Source organism: Lissotriton vulgaris, chromosome 6, assembly GCF_964263255.1.
Source record: "Lissotriton vulgaris chromosome 6, aLisVul1.2, whole genome shotgun sequence".
NCBI classification, from domain to species: Eukaryota; Metazoa; Chordata; class Amphibia; order Caudata; family Salamandridae; genus Lissotriton; species Lissotriton vulgaris.
This window is the reverse complement of record NC_141694.1, coordinates 729,381,286-729,405,759: the sequence shown is the minus strand read 5'-3', so window position 1 is coordinate 729,405,759 and position 24,474 is coordinate 729,381,286. Positions and strand designations below refer to the sequence as shown.

Below are 24,474 nucleotides of genomic sequence, written 5' to 3'. Positions count from 1 at the left end.
TAGCGGCGGCCTGGTCGCAGGCAAAGCCTCCCACTGTACGCAAGTGGCGCCAGGTGGTGGACTGGTGCGCGGCCCAGGAAGAGGCTCTTTTTGAGGCCCGGGGCTGCCCTCAGAATTTTGAAAAGGTATGGGGCAAATGGCTGAACATGTTGGGTTGAACTTCACGCAGATTTGCCACTTGCTTTGTTGTTTTATTTTCCATCCAAGAGGGCTATTACAAGGGCCTTGTATTTCAAATGGGCCCCCTTTTTATTTGTTGATGATGGATGCTGATGTATCGTGCACCTTTTCGCTGTCTTCTTATGTTTTTGCTCTTATAAATGCTAATAAAATTGATGATGAAAAAAAGTCGAAGTGTCCCAGCACCATAGCGTTTTAATTCAGAGCAGGATCCCCTAGAGGCTCTGTGGTCAGGCAATCAGTCTTACCCACTCTCAATGCAGCTGTGGTCTTGCAGGCCCGGCATGCGTCAGCGACCCGGCGGTGAGCAGAAGTGTGGATGCTGCAGGTGACGCAGCAGGCATTTATGATGCGCCTTGTAGGAAGCTGGCTCTGTATATGATATTATCACTAGGTGGTATTACCGTGCACAGAGTCCAGGGGTTCCCCAAAAGTGTACAGGGCTCAATGCAAAATCCAAAGTGCTCTATTACTGGTAGTGTAGGCGAGCAGCCTTAGGCCTAACACAGAGGAGTGTAAGACATTTATTGCACACACATGATCAATAAAAGACGCACGACTCATGAAGGAGATCCAGACCAATTTTATAAAATTATACTTTGTACTTTATTATCAGACCCAGGTCTTCGTATTAAGGTAAGTACGTTTTTAATTAAAAATACTTTTCATGAGGAGGAGCTATGCTAGAGAATAAGATGGCTGCTTAGGTTCCCGGCTCCGCCGACCTCCGTCTCCTGCCTGATGATCCTGTCATTTATCCTGTCTTTACGCCCTGCCTCCGTGTGTATGAACCGGACTACAGCTCGATGGTGCGATCCCGAGATTTCTACCGGTTTGGTAGACGGAGTTATATCGTGTTAAATTTTGCGGCCTAGCCCAGCATGGAAGCAGGGGTCTCGAGTAATGTTGAACAACATCGCCCGTGAGTGTGTGGCAGGGTCCGGTCTATTGCTGTAGAGGTTTTCTTGGTCCGATTTTGACGGCGGTCTCCTGAGTTGGTAAACATCGAAGGAGGGGTGATGATGCACGACTGAGGCTTGGGCGGAGGTCCCTGACCCGGGGGCCCGGTTAGCCACCCGCCGGCGTTTGCTGGGTCGGGATATTCGCTTGCAGTGGCGAAGCGCAGATCAATGCCACTGTTCACATTGAGTCCCCCTCTGCTGTTGTCCGTTCCACTTTTGACTGTTCCCCCGGGGAGACCGGGCTCTATGGGGGACGGGAAAATGGTTGATATCGAGCGAGGAACAGTGGAGCGGACTGAGAATAAACCGTCGTTGCGAACTGTGCTGGCGGCCATTGGGGCTCTTCATACTAACGTGGAAGCCCTTATTCATAAAATGTTAGCGCGTTCATTTGAAATTGGGCGGATTGGACCGGACCCTGCTCCACTACAAGGAATGAAGCAGTTCGAGATACCTATGATGGCCATTTCGATAGAGGAAGCGGGCCCCGTGCAACAAGAGGTGTCGGAGCCTCCGGCCGGTGTGATGGCCCATAGGAGCGAGCTCAGTGCTTCGAATGGATCATCAAGCCTACTATCAACGCTGACTGTGGAAGGACTAATCGGTGCTCCCTTTCCGGAGACTTTTGATGAGAACTGTTTTGGGCTTGAAACCGCATCTCTCCCCTATCCGCCAGTTCCATTACGATGGCGGAGGAAACAAAGTTGGGAGTTCATGACGGCGAGGAGAGTCTTTGGACCTGATGGAGTTCTCGGTGACTTAACATCTTTGCTTGATCTCAGTTTGAACTTTGCTGCACTTTTCTCGTATTTTGACTATCCTGTGGAGGCGGCAGTTCGTCCGGAAGGGGTTTGCACGTCCGATCGGAAGGGTCAAGGATGAGACTGATTGACTGGGTTTGACATCGTGGTGGATGTGGGATTTGCTACCATGATGCTTGCGGGAGGTTGGGCGTTGTTTACAGTTTCCCCTGTTACGTACTGCATTAGCTTCTTAATAGATTTGTGGATTTACTCTGGGGGATTCTCGGTTCTGGCGGGAGGGAGGGGGGACCGGGGGCACCTACGAAGGTGCCCTCCTCCATTTTCTATTTTTAGTATTTAGTTAGATGGGGCGACAGGCACACTGCTAGTTGGGGTTCGGCGAAAGCCATATGCAGGGGTGCAGGGTGGGGGGATGGGTGTTAGTGTAGTTAGTTTAGGCTGTGGCGTCAATTTTTTTGTCATTTATCCTGATTTCGTTTTTTCGTATCTGGGGGCACTACGCCCTTTTTATTTTATCCTGTTCGGTTGGGTGGCGGGGACTGAGTACCATAGCGCATCAAATGTAGCTTAACTGTGTGCAGTCAACCATTATTGAACGATCTACGCGTCGATGTTTCAATGACCCCGCCCACTGTTTTTTTTGTTTTTTTTTAACAGAAATCCTGATATCTGAAAATGTTTGCTTATTATTGTAACTGAATGTGGTGTCCCAGATACGTCTTTGTTTTATATTTGAAAATTAAAAGAAATATAAAAAAAAATAACTTTTCATTTTATAAAATCAACACTTTGAAACTTTTTCACACTGTTCAGTGTTATCTTATGGGAAAACGATACTGCGGTGAAACAGGTGAGTATCGAACTTACAATTTCAGTCTACGGGGCCAGAAGTCAGCAAGGGCCAGGGATCAAGTAGGTACCAAAACTGCACCACCAGCAGCACAGGGACACCTGGGTGCAGAGGTCAAAATCGGAGTTCGACCCAATGCTTTCCAATGGAGACAGAGAATAACTGGGGCCACACTGCTTGCCGGTAAGCAAACGGTTGTGGGGCCCCGGCATTGGGGTTTAGCACAAGCACAGGGAGGGCCACAAAGCAGCACCAAACATACACCACCAGCGGCACAGGGGCGGCCGGGGGCAGGGTGCAAATTTGCCTTTAGGCGCCAAATGCTTTCCAATGAGGATTTTTCTGATGCCAAAGAGGCTGCAGGTGTGGCACCAGAGGTTGCAGGACGAAGACCAATGACAGAAGAAGTAAGTTGGGATGTAATGGGTCGTAGGGGCACTGTCGGTTCAGCTCACCAAGGCCCAGGGGCTTCGGGTGCAGGGGTGCCTTAGGACGTCAGAATCTTCTTACCAGAGCCAGTCGCGGTCAGAAGGAGCCTCTGGATTCACACTGCAGACTCCGTTGTGGAAGGCATGAGAGGTCAGCCAATGCTGGACACGAGGTCAGGACCGCCGCATAGACTTCACTGCACAGGTGAGCTACTCAGACCTTGGGTATCGGGTGCAGAGTGGGCTGGAGACCTGGATCCGGAGTCTTTGTGGGCAGTTTTGTCTGGACAGGGCCGGTGTACTCAAGAGATTGGAGTCTTTGTTGAAGGCAGCAGTCCTCCTAGGGATTTTTGAGGGTGTGCTGCAGGCAGGTCGCAGGTTTCATCTAAGCTGGAGACAGACCGGTAGGGCTTGGGCCAAGGCAGTTGTCGGCTTCTGCTGCAGGGAGTCTTCTTTTCTAAGTAGGTATTTGCAGATCTGCTTTCTAGGTCTCGGGGAGCAACCTAAAGGCGTTTTAGGGGAGTAGTAGGTAGGGCCAATTGACACCTTACCTGGGGTGACTACATCCTCTATTATGCCACTCTCCTGTGGGAGAGGGCATAGACCTATCCCTGACTGGAGGGGTCTCCTCATATTTAAGATGGTGGGGACTTAAATTTGTGCTTCACTTCGCCTCCCCCACCATAGGGGTGAGGTTGGAAGGTGGGCATACCTCCTATTCTATTGAGTTTACCTGACCAAAGTAGAACTGTAAACCAGGGGATGACATTTGCTGCTAGCAGCAGAGACTGCAGGTCTTTAAAGCTTCCCTCTCGAGCACTTGTCTGTCCTAGGGGAGGAGATTTGACACCTCTGCCCAGGATGTGCATTGTGTCTGGTCCAAGAGAGCAGAAGCTCTCCACCAAGGGGGTCCAAAAACATGTCTGTGTGTGGCAGGCTGCCTAAAGCCAGTCAGTGCCCACACCAGGGTTGGTAGATTTTCTGAGGGGCCCCCTGAGTACATGTTTTAATAAATCTCACACTGGCATCAGTGTGGATTTATTACAAGGAGCTGTTAGGTACCAAACTCTCCTGGGCTCAGTGAAGCCATCATGGTGCTGTGGAACCCGAGGTGTCAGGATCCCAGCCCATGTACCCTCAATGGCTTCCCTGTCACCTACAATATTAGTGAAAAGACCCTACTACTGTAGGGGCATATCTGCTCATGCAGTTATGCCCAGCCCTAGGGTACAGTGCACCCTGCCCTAGGGCTGTTAAAGCCTGCTAGAGGGGTGACTTGCCTATATCTTAGGCAGTGCTAGCTGGCATGGCACACAAGCAGTGTGCCATGTCGACTAGGTCATTTTGTCACCTCACAGGGGCATGCCAGCTGCAGGGGTAGTGGCATGGTCCTAGTGAGGGGGTCCCAGGGGACACTCTTCAGCCTCCAGGCCCTAGGTACCCAGGTTACCACTTACTAGGAACTTACAGGGGGACAGATGTACTAATTGTGGACAGGTTTCTAGGGAAAGAACACTGGCACTGGGAACCTGGACAGCAGGGGCCCAATACTCTGCAATCAAAGTTGCATCAAAAGCTAAGCAAAAAGTGGGGGTTACTGCAACAGAACCGCATTTTCTCACATGCCTTCAATGGTGCTGTAAGCCTTCCTGAGTCCAGTGTCCATCTCAGGTGCTCCTGGGTTTAGGTAATTGAATCTAGGCTCTCCTCCCATGGGTCACAAGCAGATGCTGCTCTAAAGCGACATCCCTTTTCTTTACCTCAGCCCCCACCTTGCTTACGGTGATTGCCCCTTTGGGTCATAAAACTGCACAGGAGCAACAGCACTCTTCTTCTTCTTGTTACAGCGTTACACCAGGGCGACGACTCTTATCTTCACTGTAACCCCCACGTGGCCCACGGGGCTCGAAGAGCAGCACACAGGCAGCCCTATTGGTGCATCAGTCCTCAATCTTCACTGCGGCCCACTTGACATAACAGCAACACTTGGGCGGATGGTCCGATCACTGAAACGGTCTTCAATTTTCACCGCAGCCCCCATATGGCATATCACGATCAGCAGCATTCGGGCAGAAGGCCCAATCAGTGCAAGGGTCCTCAACAAGGGAACCAAAATCTCACACTCTGCTTCAGAGATTCACTCATTAGAATCACCACTGGACCTCACTTCCTCCAGGTGCTTTCCTTCTCCTCCTAGGGTCCTCTGTTATCAGCAGAAGATGCTGGTGCTGCCACTTCCAAAGGAGTTTATTCTTCTAGGTGATGTCCCCTCACCCAGTAGGGAGACTAGTAGAGTTTAACCCCCAGTCCTGGTCATAATAGGCAGAAGTCATGGTAAGCTCGTCCAAGCTGATGTACAGCTCCAGTTTGACAATTTTGGGAGACTCAAGCTCTTCTTTATATAAACCATTTCCAGACATAGATGTGATTTAGTGTCTTAGTCTTTGAAGTTCGTGAAGTGGACGTTGCTCCCCTTGGAATGCCCACTCCTGTGTCCTCTCCTTAGTCCAGGAAGCAGTCTGTCAATGTAAACCCAACATTCATATCCACACACCATGGCAGTGACTAGAGAATCATACCTGGATATCAACCTCAATGGTATCAAAAGGTTACCAAGGCCTCAGCCCTATTATTTATAATTCCTTTATCATCCCGATCTCCTTCCTGAGATGTATCCAGGCCCCAATGACCATTAACCTTTTCAGAATCAAAGAACCCTTTTGAAGTTCATAACAGAGTCTTCCTCTCCCTTCTGTGTGTGGGTCTCACCCAGCTCTCAGGAATTGAGGGAATCCACAAATCTGTCTGAGATGGCTTCTCCACCTGCCTCGCAAAGGCCCTGGAGTTCCAATATGCAACCCACAGGCCTCTGTTTACTGTAGCATACACAGGCACATATACATTACAAAACGCACACACACAATTACACATGCATTGCGCAGTGCAAATTACTAACATGATGTAGACCAAGGACGAGCAGAACTTTACATAAGTGGGCCGAAAGGCCTCACTCCAGAGACGCAGGTGGAAAAAGGCCTATACACTTACTGATCACTGTCACACAAAACACCACATGCTCCTCCACTGCACTCATGCTACTTAACTCTGGGCAAGGGCAGTAGCCCTTTAACACTATCAGGGTAACACTTTGTGCGCTGCTTCTGGGTTAACAAGACCACAGTCCATGACACAGGCCTAAGTCATGGCTCACACACACGAGCAGTACTTGCCAGTGACGAAAATTCAGTTCCAAGGATCCAGACATTGCTTCTTCTTGTGCACTTTGAGCCGGGGTGCACGTCCACTGCTGTGCCGGGTAATATTCTGCACCAACAGTATGTCCTTTTCAACTGATTTATAAAGATGTTCATCTAACAGGAATGTTTCTTTTCACAAAAAGTGATTAAGCACTTTAATTTTGATTGATAGCAAGTTAAAATTGTAGTTCCAGTACCAGAGAAGGCTTGTGTTGACCCTTTTTAAAAAAAAATATTTTCTGCACTCCATAGTTTGAGTCTATAGATGTATTCATTTTCTGCTGCCACCAGATCATTTGATATTTGACTGTAGGTATCCAGGTTTGTTCAGAAATAATGACTTGTAACTAGAATATGCAGTGTTAAATATTTTTCACTATTAACTATAACTTGAAGTAGGAGCGTGTGAAAGTCTTTGAGTACTGAGGACATGTGATTGATTGATCCTCCTGGACTGCGGTGAAACTGCAGCCCTCCCGGACCTGTCAGCTGCCATTAGATACCATCTCACTGCAACTTGATCAACCGACTTCATCACAATCCAGGGAGACGCCCTCAAATGAATTGCCTCATACCTCACCAGCAGAACCCAGAGAATCCGTCTCCCACCATTCACCTTGAAACCCAAGAAGATCGTCTGCGGTGTCCCCCAAGGGCTGTCCCTCGGCCCCACCCTCTGCAACACGTACAGGACCCCCCTGGCCAACACAGTCAGATCACACTGACCCATTATCATCTCCCATGCCAGCAACACCCAGCTCATCCTCTCGCTGTCAGAAGACCCCTCCACTGCCAGAGCCAGCTTCCACAGATGCATTGTGAGCATCGCCGATTGGATGAAGCACAACTGTCTCAAGCTCAAAACAGACAAGTTGTTATTTCTGGAAACAACAAATCGCCATGGTGACCTACTGAACTCGGACCTCCCCCAGCCCTGACAGACGACGTCCGCAACCTCTGCATCATCCTGGACAGCAAGCTATCTTTAAAGAAACAGGTTAACACAGTCTCATCCTCCTGCTTCCACACCCTACGCATGTTCCGCAAGATCTTCAGTTGGATCCCTATCAACACCAGAAGGACCGTCACACATACCCTAGTAACCAGCAGGCTGGACTACAGGGACACACTCTACGTAGGGATCACCACCTGCGACCTGACAAGCCTGCAGATAATACAAAACTCTGGGGCAATACTCACCTCGAACGCCCCAGACGGATCCACTTCACATCCCTCTTTAAGAAGCAGCACTGGCTCCCTATCCAGAAGAGATGCCAGTTCAAGATGTTTACCCACGCCTATAAAGCCCTGCGCAACGAGGGACTAGCATACATCAACAAACACATAACTGTGGGGAGGAGCTACGCCAGCAAACAAGATGGCCGCTTAAGCTCTCGGCTCCGCCGACCTCCGACTCCTGCCAGAAGATCCTGTTATTTATCTTGTTTTTGCGCCCTGCCTCCGTGTGTATGAACCGGACTGGAGCTTAACGGTGCAATCCCGAGATTTCTACCAGTTTGGTAGACAAAGATACGTAGCGTTTCAGTTTGCGGCCTAGACCAGCCTGGAAGCCGGAGTATCAAGTACTGGCCCCGCCGGGTTTCAGTTGAACAACATCGGCTGTAGTTGTGTGACAGAGTCCGGTCTACCGAGGGGAAAAAATTTTCTTGGACCGAAGTTGACGATGGTTGGCTGAACTGGTGAATATCGAAGGAGGGGTGACGACGCACAATTGGAGCGATGGACGGGGGTCCCTGGCCCGGTGGCCTGGTTAGGGCCCCGCCGGTGTTCGCTGGGTTGGGATCTCTGCCTGCGGTGGCTGAGTTCGGATTGTTACTGTCCCTAATGATAAGTCCCCCTCTGAAGTCGTCCGTTCCGCATCCACCTGTTCCCCCCCCCCCCCCGGGGAGACCGGGCCCTCTGGGGACGCGAATATGACCGAAACCGAGCGAGATGTTGTGGAGCGGACCGAGAGTGACCCGTCACTACAAACTGTGTTGGCAGCCATAGGGTCACTTCATGTTTGCGTTGAAGCCCACATCCATAAAATGATAGTGTTTTTGTCTGGAACTGGGCGGATGGGACCTGACCCTGGTCCACTACAAGAAACAAAACTACTCGAGATACCCAAGATGGCCACTTCGATGGAGGAAGCAGACCCCGTACTATGGGGGGCGTTGGAGCATCTGACCAGTATTTTGGGTGCTGAGAGAAAGCTTGATGCCGCAATTGGATTGTCAGGCCTACGATCGTTGCCGAATATGGAAGGACTACTTAATGCTCCCTTTCCGAAGACTTTTGATGGGAACTGTTGCTGGTTTGAAACTGCGTCACTCCCCTATACATCGGCACCGCTAAGGCGGATGAACCAACCTTGGGAATCCATGACGGTGTGGGGAGACTTTGGACTTAGCGGAGTTCTCAACACTTTCATCTCTCTGCTACGTTTCGGTTTGAACTTTGCTACAGCTTTTTTGTGCATTGACTATCCTGCGGAAGCGACAGTTTGTCCGGAAGGGGCTCACATGTTTGATCGGAAGGGTCAAGGATGAGACTGTGTGATTGAGTTTGCCATCGGGTATTACTGGACACGGGGTTTGCAACCATGATGCGCTCGTGAGGTTGGGCGGTGTTTGGAGTTTCCCCTGTTGCGCTACGTATTTGCAACTTAATAGATTTCGGGACCTTAGTCTGGGGATTCTTGGCTTTGGCGGGGGGAGCGGAGACCGGGGGCATGTATGAAGATGCCCTCCTCCATTTTCTACTTTTAGTATTTAGTTAGTTGGGGCGACAGGCACACTGCTAGTTGGGGTTAGGCAATAGCCATGTGCAGGGTGGGGGGATGGGTTTATTGTTTTGTCTTTATTTTTGTTTTTATGGTTTCTTTTCCTTCACACTCTTTCACTTTCCTTTTATTAGTATAGTTGGTGGAACATCATGACTTTGTTGGTATTCCAGTATCTGGTGCTCATGCTTCTTCTATTATCCTGATGTTATGGGTGGGCAGACCCTGGGAGCTTGCGCTTAATGTGAATCGTATATTGTACTGAGGCACATCCTGTTTCTCATACATTAGCGTAGGCGTCTCAGCCATTTCTTCACTGCTTAGTATCTATCCTGTATCTATATCTGTTCGCCTTATTATTATGTCTGAATGTATGGCACCTGATATGTCTATTTCTTTCTTTGTTTTGAAACTAATAAAAAGATTTACAAAAAAAAACCACATAACTTTCCAACGACCAACCAACCAGACACCTACGATCTTCCAGCCTCTCCCTTGCTAACAGCGGAGGAACCAACCAGACACCTACGATCTTCCAGCCTCTCCCTTGCTAACAGCGGAGGACGTTTCTTCTCTCATCTATCGGTAAAAGCTTGAAAAGCCGTACCCCTGCACCTCAGATCATCTTCTTCGCTTCAGCTATTCAGGAAAGCACTCAAGACCTGGCTGTTCGAATGAGCAGATGACCATCAAGCAATAAGCTACTCTAGCATCTTGAGACCCTCACCAGGGCCTTGATTTGGATGGTGCAGCAGGTGCAGTGGCACAGGGGCCAACAGCTCTAGACAACCCATTATTGCTATGTGTTACCACTAAGCAAGCAGTCAAAAGCGCAGTCGGCTTGCAGGCACTAGGGCCTGGTTTTGGATGGTGCAGCAGCTGCAGTGGCACAGGGGCCAAAAGCTTTAGGGATCACTCTGAGCACCGATTAGTGCTACATGTTACCATTAAGCAAGTCATCCAGAGTGCCTTTGCCTTGTAGGCACTTAGGGCTATGATTTGGATGGTACAGCATGTGCAGTGGTACAGGGGCTAAAAGCTCTAGGCAACCCACTGAGCACCGATTATTGCAATATGTTCACACTAATCAAGCAGTCAGAGTTCATTATTGGTTCTTTTGTAACCATTGCACCCAAAGTAACACATAGCCTAAAGCATCTCTGTAATAAAAGCTGTAACCTATTAGACTTTTCTGTCTACCTACAACTTGTTACATTCAGTGCATTTATATGGCACATTTTCACAGTTTTTGTATGGTCCTAAAATGCTGCAGAATCTGGAAACACTAATACCTTGGCTCAAGCATTCTCCATTCTATAACATTAGCACTTCAGCCGTTGTAAACACTAAATAAATACTTATAACTAACCATAGGACATTCCATACCAAGCATTGACAAAGCCAATAGGTCTCACCTATGCACGATCTATCAGCTTTGTCAATGTTTTTTAGACATATTATACAGTCGCGAGCTTCAGTGCAGCGTAACAGAAAATGTAAAAAATAATAATGATATAGCACCGACAACAATGGCTGTGTCATGTAGCTGTTTTACATTACTTTCAGCCATTTGCTACATTACAAAAAAATTTGCAAAGCCAATAAATCTCACTTAGGCAAGTCCTATTGGCTTCAACAATGCGTGTAGTTTTATCCGTACATGCGGCCCCTTTCCAAATTACTCCAGGCAGGACCTTGATTTTACATGTACACTGATAACACCCAGTTCCTGTTTGGCCAGTCACATAGTGCACATACAGGAAAAAAATCAGTCATGATCCGAAGGCTCTGGCCACTACACAATGGTGAATGTCTGCCATTTTTATGGAGCTCAATCTAACCAAAACAGAACTCTTGTTAACAAGAAAGACAGCACTGGATGGAGCAATGAGCCTGACCTCTTAATGTGGGTCCATTGCTTCATCCTGCTACAGCAGTTCGTAACCTTAGTATTTAAATTGATTTAGATCCAGTATGGACTCCCATGTTGCCAGGAGTTAAAATGATACTCCCCTTCTTTGAAACACATTTGAACATTCCTGCGGTCAATGCCCAATTCAGATGCAAAAAGAACAATTGGTGGGCAGAATGCAGAACAATGTCATACATTCACCCCAGTACAGAGATCTGGGCCTAAATCATTTTCTGCTCACCATGCCATTCCAGTTTGAACCCAGCCATATGCAAAACAGTCTTGACCCAGTGCCCAATGGGAACAGTCCAGCCTGAACTGCCAGGCCAGGTCCTTCCTGGACTGGAAACAAGCATCCTAGGACCAGTTTCAGGATTTCACCCCTCATCAGCCAGGATAGCTTGACTCTAGTGGCACGGAGAGCACGGGACCCACGTCTGGGCATACCTGTCCCACTCGGGTGACAAATGCAAAAAGACCAGTTTATGGACAGAATGCAGAACAATGTCATACATTCACCCCAGTACAGATATCTGGGCCTAAATCCATCGTTTTTTTGCTCGCCATGCCATTCCAGTTTGAACCCAGCCATATGCAAATCAGTCTTGACCCTGTGCCCAATGGGAACAGTCCAGCCCGAACTGCCAGGCCAGGTCCTCCCTGGACTGGAAACAAGCATCCTACGACCGGTTTCGTGGTTTCACCCCTCATCAGCCAGGATAGCTTGACTCAAGTGGCATGGAGAGCACGGGGCCCACTTCTGGGCATACCCGTCCCACTCGGTGTGACAAATACAAAAAGAAAAATTGATGGACAGAAAGCAGAACAATGTCATACATTCACCCAGTACAGAGATCTGGGCCTAAATCCATCCAGATTAAACATGCAGATTTTATTTATCTTGCCTCCAGTAAAGAATTTCTGTCATTTTTTACTAGTGCAGAATGCAGCAAACCTGGTGGTCATCAGGCTCAAAAGTGAGCCCCTTTCCCCAGTTATCAAATCTCTTCACTACCTTCCATCTATATTGGGGCCTGTTTCACAACCATAACAGTTGTGCAAACAGCTTTATATCAAAAGACCTCTGAATGTGTGTTTTCTAATTTGGAATGAAACACCCAAAATCGATTGTTGCGCTGAAACCAATCTGAAAAATTATAGAAACTTTTTGAACACCTAGCTTCATAATCAATATCTTCTTTTAGCCTCTTTTCCCTAGGTTTTAGGGGGTTGTGTTTTACCCAGCTCCAAGAAGCTCAACAAACGAGCACTCTATATTGTATAAATAAAACCTAAGAAGAAAAAAAAGATGTTTTGTCTATCTGTGCCCTAACAATAATCTGTAGTCACTGTTGAAAGTCCTATGACCTGAATTACTTCATTTTGCAGTTTCAAAATGGTACTTTAAAAGGCCCTCTTTTCTAAAATATTCAGTTCCCCCTGCCCCTCTCCCCAAAAATCACTGCCTTTGATGTCTTTCAGCAACAATTGTTAAAGGTTTTCTGAATATTATATTTCGGCTATTCACATGCAACATGTCGATCGCCACACACATTGGAGAAAACACTAATCTGAAAGAGACACGTTGGGGGAGGAGCTACGCTACGATCCAAGATGGTTGCATAAGCTCCCGGCTCCGCCAACCGCAATCCGGCAGCTCGTATATCCTGCCCTTTATCCTTCCAGCACGCCGGACTCCCACATGTATGAAGTGCTCCTGACTTCTGCGGTGCAAACCCGGACCCTCCAACTTACCGGGTGACAAAGTTACGTCGAATTTACTTCTCAGCCTATTCCAGAGCTTCCACCGGGACCTCGATTTCTGACCCATCCGGGTTGGATGTGATCAACATCGGCTGTGGGACCAGGGTTGCTTCCGGTCTCCCGACCTCGGTCCAAACCTTCTAATTCCAGTTGGCAACTGAGTAATCGGCTTCATTCAAGGACACGGCACAGTGACGCATGTGATATCGGTGACCACGGTCGGGGGTCCTATGCCCGGTGAACCCCTGGGGAGCCCGGGTTGTCGGGCTGGCCCCCGCGAGTGGCGAAATACCGACCCTGCCTGTTGTGTGAGCGCTCGTTGTTGTCATAAGCCCCGTGTGTGCCTGGTTCCAGGACGGTGTTTCAGGGATCCGAATCCTGCCTCGTCTCATGCCGGAGGAGATGGGGGATACTGACTGTACACCAACACTGAGGTCCGTAATGGCCGCCATTGGGGCGCTCCGCTCTCACTTTGCCGTCCTGTGCCAACGGATGTCTGTAAAGCTGGATAACGCGCACTTGGAACCGGAAGCGGATAATCCGACAAGCTGTCAGCATGCCTTGGACCCCGTGGATTATTCTCCGCACCATTTAGAGACCCCTGGACGGAAGCCTGTTTTAGCCTATTTTGATGACTCTGGTCTTATGGAGGGTGCACCTGTGATCGTCGTTGGCTTTCCCTGCTCCATTCCTGTTCGACGGAACATTGTTGCTAAAGGTTTTTACTGCCAAGGACAGTTCTTCAGTGACTTTCGGAGAGGTTTGCCTTCCTTCTTCATCCTCAATTGTCGAATTTTCAGATGCCGCCATTTTGTCTCCTCTCCTCGATCCGTCGCCATTGTTTTGAACTGTCTTGGACGCTTCGCCTTCTTCGAGATTGTTGTGGCTTGGACGACATGGGCTTTTGTGAAGAACCGAACTGGTCAAGGTTGACTTTGACATTCGGGGTTAGCTTTTCTATCTGTTTTATGCTGGATATGCACCGTGTATGCTATTGGGAGACGGGAGGTTTTTATTGGAGTTCTCCCCATGTACGTGTTCAATACTTGCTTTAATAGTCGACATGGAATTTGGGGAGGCTGCTGCTGGTGGGGTGTAATGAGGACCGGGAGTGTGTCTATTGCTCTCCTCCTCCGCTTTCTTTCCTTTCTTTAGGGCAGTTCTGGGGCGACAGGCACGCTGTTAGTGGGGTTGGCCGTAGCCATTACAGGGGTGCAGGGTGGTGGGTGTTGGGGGGGGGGGGGGGGGGGTTATTATTTTAGTTTGTTTTGTTCTATGGTCTCTTTCTCTTTCTTTTCTCTTTCTCTCAGGTGGGGCTTTCCTTCCTCTTCAGTAGGTTGGCTGTCTCTCTCTATCTCACTTCTTTCTCTATCTGGCGTCTATACTTGCCTATGCCTTACTTCTCTGGAGGGTGGGTTTTTCGGGATGATGCTCTAGCTGAATCGCTCGCTATTATACTGATTTTGGCTCCTTGTTTGCCTTAGCGGGCGTAGTATGTTTAAGGCTGTAATGTTCATCACCTGGTTCTGATTACATTGCGGGGTGCGTCCCCCCCCATCTCTTCTTAATTCTATTCTATGGTGTGACGCCATCGATAGTGCAGCCACTACTGCTTCTTCATAACCAAAAAAATGAAACCTTTGATATCCTTTGCTTAATGGCACATGCAATCATAAGCTATGCTTGTCTCGTTGATATTACGCGTCGTATACATTTGCATGCCACCTGAATCTATATTCTGAGTTTGCGGCCGGCCCCTGTGGTTGTAGGCCTGCGCTTGTAATGCTTTGATAATTCAATAAAGGTTTTCAAAAAAAAAAAAAAGACACGTTAGTGATAGATTCCTTACCTTAGAATGTCCCCAGGCGTCAGACTGGATCCGGAAATTTTTGCGTAGCAGCACCCTAGCGCGTCGGTAGGCGTCGTCTGCGGCTCCGCGTCCGTTGTCGGCGCCGTGATGACGTCGTCGGAGTACTTAGACACCGCCTCTGCGTGCTGACGTCAGTTCTTCTTTTTTTCCGCGCCAGCAAGCGCAGATCTGTAAAAAGCAGTACTTTAGTCACTTTTTGACTAGACTTTTTGATCCGTTTTTGATCATTTTTCTTGAGTCTTGCGACTCCGGACAGTGCCGATAGGGATGCCAGGTTTCAAGCCTTGTGAGGATTGCGACCGACTGATGTCGGTCACCGACCCTCCCCGTCGGTGTCTCCACTGTCTCGGTGTCGACCACGACAACAAGACCTGCCCGACTGCCGGGCCTTGACTTCGAAAGGTAGGCGGGAGCGGTCCCGCAAGCGACTCGAACTCCGGCAGTCGGCCCCGCGCCGCGAGAGGTCCCGGTCCCACAGGAGGTCAAGGGACAGGTCACGGGGTCGGAGCCATCACAGCTCCGAGAGTCGACATCACTCCTCTGGGTCGAAGTCATCGTCAGGTAAGCACAAGAAGTCGAAGAGGCGTCATCGCTCTTCTGACTCTTCCCCCCCCCCCCCCCCCCCCCCCGACGCTCGCGCGACGCGGCCGGGGGTTCGGGTGACACCGCCCACACGGCTCCGTCGGAGTCGCGGCCTGCTCCACATCCTCCAGGTCCCTGGGCAGGACGTGACGCCAGGGGATATCTAGCGTTTCCTCATGGCCATGAGGTCCCTCTCTTCCCCGACGGGTTCCGCGGCGCCTTCGGGCCCAGCGGACCCGTCTAGGGCCCCTAGCGGGTCGGGGGCTTCGGCTCCAACGCCGTCGGGTGCTTCGGCCCCGACGCCTTCGGCCCGGCGCCGCAGGGCCCCACTGGATCCGCTTCGGTATCCGGGTTGTCGCCGGTTGACCTAATGACCTCACCGGCGCCGGTCCCTCAGGTGTCACCTCTGGCGCCATCCTCGGGCGGCGCATCCCCGATGCCTCCCTCGCTCCGGTTCCGGCGTCGGAACGGCGCGGCTGGGCGCCGCTTTCGACGCCGCTTGGGGAGTTTAGCTTCCATGAACCGGCCCCATCGTTTGATAACCCTGATTATCAGGGGATAGGTGAAGAGGAGTATTGGGAGGGGTCTGAGGACCCTCTGACCCGAGAGTGTCAGTCTCAAGAGGACTGGACAGGTGGACTTGGGGATGCCAGTGGTCTGGACACCTCACCAGACACTGGCTTTGTCTCACCTCCTACGTGGCTACGGAGGAGGGGGCAACCTACAGTGTGGTGTTGATGAGGGCGGCCAAGGCCCTCGGCCTTGAGCTCCCCGTCGCAGCCGTGAGGACTAACCTCCTCACTGAGGTCCTTAAACCGCAGTCAAGCTCGGCCGAGACTCTGCTGCCATTTAATGAGGCCTTGACCGACGTTCTTTTGGGCACTTGGTCCAGGCCCGCTACGGGTTCGGCCGTAGATAGGAACGTGGCCAGACGCCACGGCCCGGGCGACCCATGTTTCCTGTCCACCCACCCCACCCCTCAGAGTCTGGTCATCCAGGCGTCCAACTCCCAGACCGCGTTCCCGTCTGCTCCGCCGGACAGGGAATCCAAGAGGTATGAGCAGTACGGCAAAAAGGTATTCTCATCCCTTAGTCTGGGACTGCGGTCTTCCAACACCGCATGCCTCTTGGGCCGCTACACCCACTCTCTGTGGGACACGGTCGCGGAATTGCTGCCAAAGTGTCCGTTGGAGGTACGGGCCAAACTCGGCCAAGCCCTTGTGGAAGGCCAGTATGCAGCAAAATATTCTATTCGGTGTGGGCTGGATACCACCGACTCACTAGGCAGAGCGATGGCAACGACTGTGGGAATTCGTGGCCACGCCTGGTTGAGGTCCGCCAACTTTTCGGCCGATGTCCAAAACACACTAATGGACATGCCGTTTGATGGCCGTCGCCTTTTTGGCGTCAAGGCAGACCATGCGCTTGAGCGCTTAAAGGACTCCAGGGCTACGGCCAAGTCCTTGGGCCTCTCGGCCCCGCGCCAGCAAACGGGTGCCTTTCTCTCCTTTCTTGGCCAAGGAAGGGGCGCCCCCACACGTGCTGCCAGCCACGCACCGCAGACTAATATCCAACGCGGTGGCGGCCGTGGAAATCACCGTGGAGGCGATCGGGGACAACGGCGTGGCCAGTCCACACCCTCCCCCGCAGCATCCGCCTCAAAACCCTCCTAGTCTGTGCTTTTCGCCCATGTGACGCCAGTGGGGGGCAGGGTTTGCCATCACCACTCCCACTGGCGCCTTGTCACATCGGACAGGTGGGTGCTGCAGATCGTCCGAAGGGGCTACTCCCTCCCCTTCGAGATGACCCCTCAAGCCATGCCACCGCAACACCACCGCGTATCAGGGGATCATTTGCGGCTTCTGCAGGAGGAAGTTTCGGCCCTCTTGGCCAAGGAGGTCATCGAGCGCGTTCCTGGGCCAGAAGTAGGGTGTGGTTGCTACTCCCACTACTTTCTGGTACCCAAGAAGGGCAAAGGGGGCCTATGCCCTATCTTGGACCTACGGAACGTCAACGGCTTCCTCCGGAAGGAGAAGTTCAAAATGCTGACTCTGGCTCAGGTGTTAGCTGCCCTGGACCCAGGAGACTGGATGGTAGCGTTGGACTTGCAGGACGCTTATTTCCACATCCCCGTCCTGCCGGCCCACCGGCGCTACCGGCGGTTCACGGTAGTCCATGAGCACTTTCAGTTTACCGTGCTCCCCTTCAGCCTTACTAGCGCCCCACGGGTGTTCACGAAAGTGATGGCGGTGGTCGCAGCTCATCTGAGCAGGTTAGGGGTTTCAGTCTTCCCCTACCTCGATGACTGATTGTTGAAGGCGGGCTCCTCCAGACGACGGCAGACCTCTTGCACCAGCTGGGGTTCTCCATCAATGTGCCGAAGTCACACCTGAGTCCCTCTCAGAAGCTCCTTTTCATCTGAGCGATTCTCGACTCTGCGCAGTTTCGGGTTTACCCACCCGAACAGCGTGTTCGGGATATACATGCTCTGATTCCACTCTTTCATTCTTTATCCCGAGTTTCGGTCAAGTTGAGGCTGCGGCTTCTGGGGCTGATGGCTTCCTGCATCCTTCTGGTGCATCACGCTAATTGGCGGATGCGGGCTCTGTAGTGGGACCTGAAGTTTCAGTGGGCCCAGCATCAGGGCAACCTGTCCGACCATGTCCTGATCTCGGAGGGCACTGCAAGACAGCTGCAGTGGTGGCTCACGGACCGCGATTGGGTCAGCGGCAGATCCCTCTCCCTTCCCCAACCGGAGCACGTAGTTGTGACGGACGCGTCCATCCACGGCTGGGGAGGCCACATGGGAGAGGCGGAGATCAGAGGCCTCTGGTCTCCGGCGGAGTCCCGGCTCTATATCAACCTTTTGGAGCTCCGGGCGATTCGTCTAGCACTGAAGGCATTCCTCCCCTCTGTCCGGGGGAGTGTAGTGCAAGTGTTCACGGACAACACCACCGCCATGTGGTACTGCAACAACAGGGCGGGGTGGGGTCGTGGGCCCTCTGCCAGGAGGGTCTGCGCCTTTGGCAATGGCTGGAACATCAGGGCGTGACCCTGGTGGTTCAACACCTGGCAGGTTCTCTGAACGCCAGGGCGGACGAACTCAGCCGCCGGTGCATGATGGATCACGAATGGCGTCTGAACTCTGACGTGGCGCAAGGTCTCTTTCTGCAGTGGGGAGAGCCTTGGTTAGATCTATTCGCCACCGAAGAGAACGCGCAATGTCATCAGTTCTGCGCGTTGGAATTTCCAAGGCGGCACTCGCTCTGAGATGCTTTTCGTCGCGAGTGGAGTTGCGGTCTGTTGTACGCCTTTCCGCCTATACCACTTCTGCCCAGAGTGCTGAAGAAGATCAATCGCGACCGGGCACAAGTCATCCTTGTGGCTCCGGACTGGGCACGAAGGTACTGGTATCCCGAGCTACTCAGTATGTCAGTCGATCCCCCGGTTCTTCTGCCTCTTCAGGAGGACCTTCTGTCGCAGCAGCAGGGGACGGTCCTCCACCCGAACCTGTCCAGTCTCCACCTCCATGCTTGGAGATTGAGCGGCGACAGTTGAGGCCATTTGACTTGACTCCTGAAGTCTGTAACCTCATTCTGGCAGCCAGGCATCCCTCCACAAAGTCGGTATACGCCTGCAAGTGGAACAGATTTGTGGTATGGTGCACAGCAAAGGCTGTGGATCCCCTTAATGCCCCTCTTTCTGAGGTGCTTCTCTTCCTTCTTTCTCTTGCCCAGCAGGGCTCTTCTCTAGGCACTATCAAGGGCTAGCTTTCTGCCCTTTCAGCCTTTCTAAGGCTGCCTGATCAACCTTCTTTGTTCAAGTCCCCTATTGTTAATCGATTCCTAAAAGGCATCACACATACGTTTCCACCTGTTCCCTTCGTGATGCCTCAGTGGGACTTGAACCTGGTTCTTACTTTTATGATGTGCTCTCCCTTTGAGCCACTTCACAACTGTCCTATCCGCCTTCTTACTCTGAAGACTGCTTTCCTGGTTGCTATCACCTCTGCCAGGAGAGTGAGTGAGCTCCAGGCTCTTTCTTCTAAACCTCCTTTCCTTTCTGTCCATCCGGACAAGGTTGTGTTGTGGACAAAACCCTCTTTCCTGCCCAAGGTAGTCACAGCCTACCACATCGGGCAGTCCATCCTTTGCCTACCTTCTTTCCGCCTCCGCATCCCTCAAAGGAGGAAGAGCGGCTCCACCGTCTGGGACCAAAACGTGCGCTTTCATTCTATTTGGATCGCACACGCCAGTTCCGGGTGGATGACCAATTCTTTGTTGGTTATGTGGGTGCTAAGAAGGGATGGGCGGTGCACAAACGGACCATCTCTCGGTGGATCGTGTTGTGCATCCAAGCGTGCTACTCCTTGGCTAAAAAGGAACCTCCAGCTGGGCTGAGGGCCCATTCCACTCGGGCCACGGCGACTACTACTGCCCTGGGCCAGGGAGTCCCCTTGCAGGACATATGTCAGGCAGCTACGTGGGCCTCGCTGCACACGTTCGCAAGACACCACTGCCTGGACAGCCAAGTCCGGAGGGATGGCTTCTTTGGCCGTTCCGTCCTCCAGGACTTTCTCGTGTGATTATTGGTTCGCAGACCCACCACTAGGGTTGGTATTGCTGGGGTATCTATTCTAAGGTAAGGAATCTATCACTAACGTGTCTCTTTCAGATGCACAAGTTACTACTTGTGTAACGATATATCTGTAAGAGACATTAGTTAGTGATAGATTCCTTACCGACCCACCCATCCTCCCCGTTCTGCGAACCGATATCTAGGGTTAAGGTCATCCCCTTTCAGGGCCCTAGTTTCAATGGCACCAGTGTTGGTTTTTAGCATAGCTCTGCGTTTCTGACGCGGAAAAGCTGTGTCTAAGAACTGACGTCAGCACGCGGAAGCGGCGTCTAAGTTATCCGACGACGTCATCACGGCACCCACGACGCCGACGACGGACGGGGAGCCGCAGACGACGCCTACCGACGCGCAAGGGTACTGCTACGCAAAAATTTCCGGATCCAGTAATACGCCTGGGGATATAAGGTAAGGAATCTATCACTAACTAATGTCTCTTACTGATATATCGTTACACAAGTAGTAACTTGTGCTTTAGGCACCATTCGAACTGTTGCATAGTTGTAAAATTGTTTTACTTTCTTTGGTTTCCACTACATCTGCTACAAGAGTCATTGACTTTTATTCCAACTCGAGTGTATTTTGTTCTTTCAGTAACATAAATCATTATTTTAGTAAAAGAAAGTTCTTTGATGTGCTTTTGTGATCCTAGGAGGGTGATGATGCATTGGACATAAGTGAATTTGATGAAATAGAAGATCAAGATGATAGCAGGACCTCTTCCAACGGTTTTGGTAAGAGAGTGTAATTTTACTTGGATATTAATTACACTTTATTGACCTTGTACAGGATAACAGAAAAATAAGAAATAGATAGTTATTTACAAATGGTCCACATTCGTGTTTTACAGACTTAAAGTAATCTTTTAATTTGGTAGCTCTTGTGAGAGCCTTAGAGACCTTCACTACATCATAAAAACAATTTAGTAATACAAATAAAAAGAGAACAAGTGTCTAGGTGAGTATACATCAGTCTGTTGCATACGCCTGCCAACAAATGGGATATGACTATAATAATTGAAAGGTGAAAAACAGCAATGTTGGCATCGACCAAAGAGTTGGTCTGTACTCAGACCTCTAATGACTGTGACTATAGCCATATGTTCCAGTTCCTTTCATGCTCATCAAGTTCACTTGTGTAATTACTAACAGATGTGGCAGTTCCTATGTTGGGGAAAATTACATTTAGAAATTAGAGACAAACTGATGTAGTCAGGGATGTGTTGTTTCTCTACCATTGTGCCAGGTCCCTACAAAAGAATCTTTATGGGAGAGAATTTTCATATGCCTTAGCCGGAGATCACAATAGTGAAAGCTACATCCACACAGGACTAGGGCTCTCCACAAACTGAGGGTTCATGTGAATACTCTATGGTCCACGGATCAGAAATAGGGCATTTAATTAGTGGTTTCTATCATTTGCCTTTTGCACCGTGAATTAAACAATCAGTACATACACACAAACATACAGTTAAAACAACTAACCAAAATTTAAAATTTAAAAATATAACCAGTAATCATAAAATCATTGAAAATGCCCCTTTAGGGCACCAGTGGATGCCAGTCCTTGTTCAGGTTTATCCGACATTGGAACTAAAGTGCTGCCTCACAATTCATTTTCTCTGCTGATGTCCCTCAGCCTGCATTTACTGTATGTCCAACAAATGGTCTGTAGTAAGTTTCTCTTTTATTGTCCAGCTACTTGCAATGTATTGTGCTATTAATCTTGATGTATCATCAAAGTTATTGCAAAGTAGGCATAATAATGCCTCCCTATATGTTTCAAGGCCCTTTGTTGCAATGGGCACCTCTATGGTTACTTCTCTTACTTCCAAATATAGCGAGCATCTCAAGGCAAAATTAAGCAAATCGTTTTTCATGTCACATTTTCAAATGCCTATTGAAGCAAATTTTCTCATCCACAATATACTTGTAGTCGGGAGTGAGCCGCTTCTAACCACCCCAAATAATCTTTTCATATGATTTGTTAGCCTCTTCAAGTAAGACTACAGAACTAGTGATACATCAAACAATTGTCTACCCACAGTCTGTAGTTTTATCTCCTGCCATTTTTTCTTTGTTGTGACAGACCACAATCTTGATGTTAGTGATCTTGAGATTTGGCAAAAGTATCAATTTAAAGACTTGAATAACTCGCTTCGATTTTCCAAGCGTGCATGTATTTTGACAGGCAGGCCGACCTTAATTACTCCTTCCAAGCCTTGTTGAAAGTCAATTTAAAGGTGACGCCAAAATGATTGCATATATTAAAGGTACCTATCCACATCTGTCCTGAACGGATCTATAGATGACCTCAAGCTCCAAGGCAGTAGTTGGATTTCCTCTTGGCAGCTGGAGCAACACCTTTCAGAACTTTCTCTTATAGGGGACAATTTTTTCTACAATTCGGTCCATGCCCCAGCTTTAAACCCCGTACACTATCTGGCTTGCCGTTTTAGCTTTATCCACTTTGTTTATTTGCATGGAAAATGTATTTTTATGTTCGCTGGTAAACCATAGGATGGCATTAAACAGGACTTCTTAAATTATAATTACATTGTTTAGATGTTTTTTCCAGCACAAATTACTTGACAGTGTTATGCTGAAGTGTTGAAAGAAGCAAACTTCCTGCCCAGCACAAGTGTTCTCCAAAAAGTATTTGTCTTTTACTTCTTTGTTAATCATCAAGCCATTTGACAGTAGTTTTCCACTGGTTGCACCTGAGCTTGTAACCCTTTTGAGGTTCTGACAGAATACAGTCATCGATGGACAAAAATATGATGACTTGAAACCCCGCAATGGCAGAAACGTCTTGCAAAACAAGCAACACCTCCTTCTACAAATGTTTTGAGTACAGTGAGAAAAGCAGTTGTGAAAGTAAGCAAACTTTCTTTATTCCTGTAGTAGTAGAAACTGGTCTGCTCAGCCTTCCCTTTTATGTCACTTATTTGGAAGGTAGTTCGTGTGGACAGCATCTTTATAATAGACCGTAGGGCAGTGTCACTTTTAATATTAGCAAGTTTCCCCCAAAGGCTGGACCGTACAGCAATAACTGAGGTGCAATCCATTAGTGCCATTTGTTTTACTGTGCTACCTTTGCGCACAATATGCGGAAACATGAAGACTTCAACGATAGTGGATATATCTTCTCTGAAGCCTCTTTGAATTTGGTTCAGTCCGTTTTGCTCCTCTTTCGGTGCCTTCAGAATTAGTTAGGAATACAATTTGCAATCAATGTCAACCTAAAAGGCAGTAAGCTTTGCATTTGAGAAGTAGAGTAAATAGTGCAGCGTGGTGCATTCAGGAACACTTGACAAGTAGATCTTTATCCATAGGGAGCCCTAACAATAACAACCCACGTTCATTTCCTGGTAGATCCCAGAGGGGGGTACAGGCCACAAAGGTGCAAGGAATTTAACATTTTGTTATAATAATAATCTGTTTTTACTAGTGTGAGAAAGTTCCCTCTTTCTGCAAGGTTCCCCCCACTTTTGATGTGCTTTGACTGTGTACCCAGGGCCTAAGTTCTTTCCCTAAAACTACATTGAAGCCTAAACCCAATTGGCATCTCTGGCCACAGGTCAGCCCCTGGTAAATGGTACCTCAGGTGCCCAGGGCACTATGACCAAAGAAGGCCTTTAAGGGATGCAGCACTTATTGTGCCACCCTCAGAGGTCCTGTACCTTCACATGCACACACTGCCTTTGGCAGGCTACATATTTTGGTGCAGAACAAAGTGAAGAGTTGACATGGCACACATCCCTCTGTGCCATGCCTACAACAAACTGCCCTGGCCTAGATCAGTCCACCCTCTAGCTGGGTGCACTATACCAGTGGTGAGGGTACAGTTGCTTGTGCCTTATACCCCTACAGTGTCTAAGTCCATTCTTAGACATTGTAAGTACAGTACTGCCATTAAGAGTATATGGTGCTGGGAGTTTGTCATTACAAACTCCACATCACCATCATGGCTACACTGAAAACTAAGAAGTTTGGTATCAACACATTAAACCCACACTGATGCCAGTGTGGGATTTAATGAAATATGCACACAGAAGGCATCTTAGAGGTACCCCCTGAAAACAATGCACATCCTGGGACGAGGTGCCAAGCCTCCTCCCCCAGGATGGGAGGGTTCACAAAGGGGAAGCCTCAAAGGCTTGCCTCCTTTGTGTGCTTCCCCAGGCCACTTGCTGCTTTCAGCAACTGGTCCCCACTGGTTCTGACCCTACTTTGGGTGGGAGAACTGGCAGGAAAAGCAAGTGAGGAAGAGAGGTGTGCCCACCTCTGCCAACTCCACCCCTCAGCTGGGGGAGGCGAGGTGAAGCACAACTCCTAGTCCCCGCCATCTTGTAGATGGGGGGGACTCAGCCAACCAGGGACAGGCTCATGTCCTCCTCCCACTGAGGGTGGCATAAGAGGTGGGGTAAACACCTTTCACCTACCTGTAACACCCCTTAATCTAGTATGTAGGGGCACTCCTGAA

General features: G+C 49.6%; 1 protein-coding gene across 6 annotated transcripts in view; it reads left to right on the top strand.

Moving 5' to 3' along the window:
• The window catches only part of LOC147707917 (heat shock factor protein 2-like), a 303,326-nt gene that overhangs the window by 253,958 nt on the left and 24,894 nt on the right, over window positions 1-24,474 (top strand). For all 6 annotated transcript variants that reach the window (XM_086926725.1, XM_086926723.1, XM_086926722.1 and 3 more), the window contains one exon: window positions 20,642-20,723. In XM_086926725.1, the coding sequence (XP_086782851.1) occupies window positions 20,642-20,723 (82 nt within the window). The remainder of the gene's footprint in view (window positions 1-20,641; window positions 20,724-24,474) is intronic.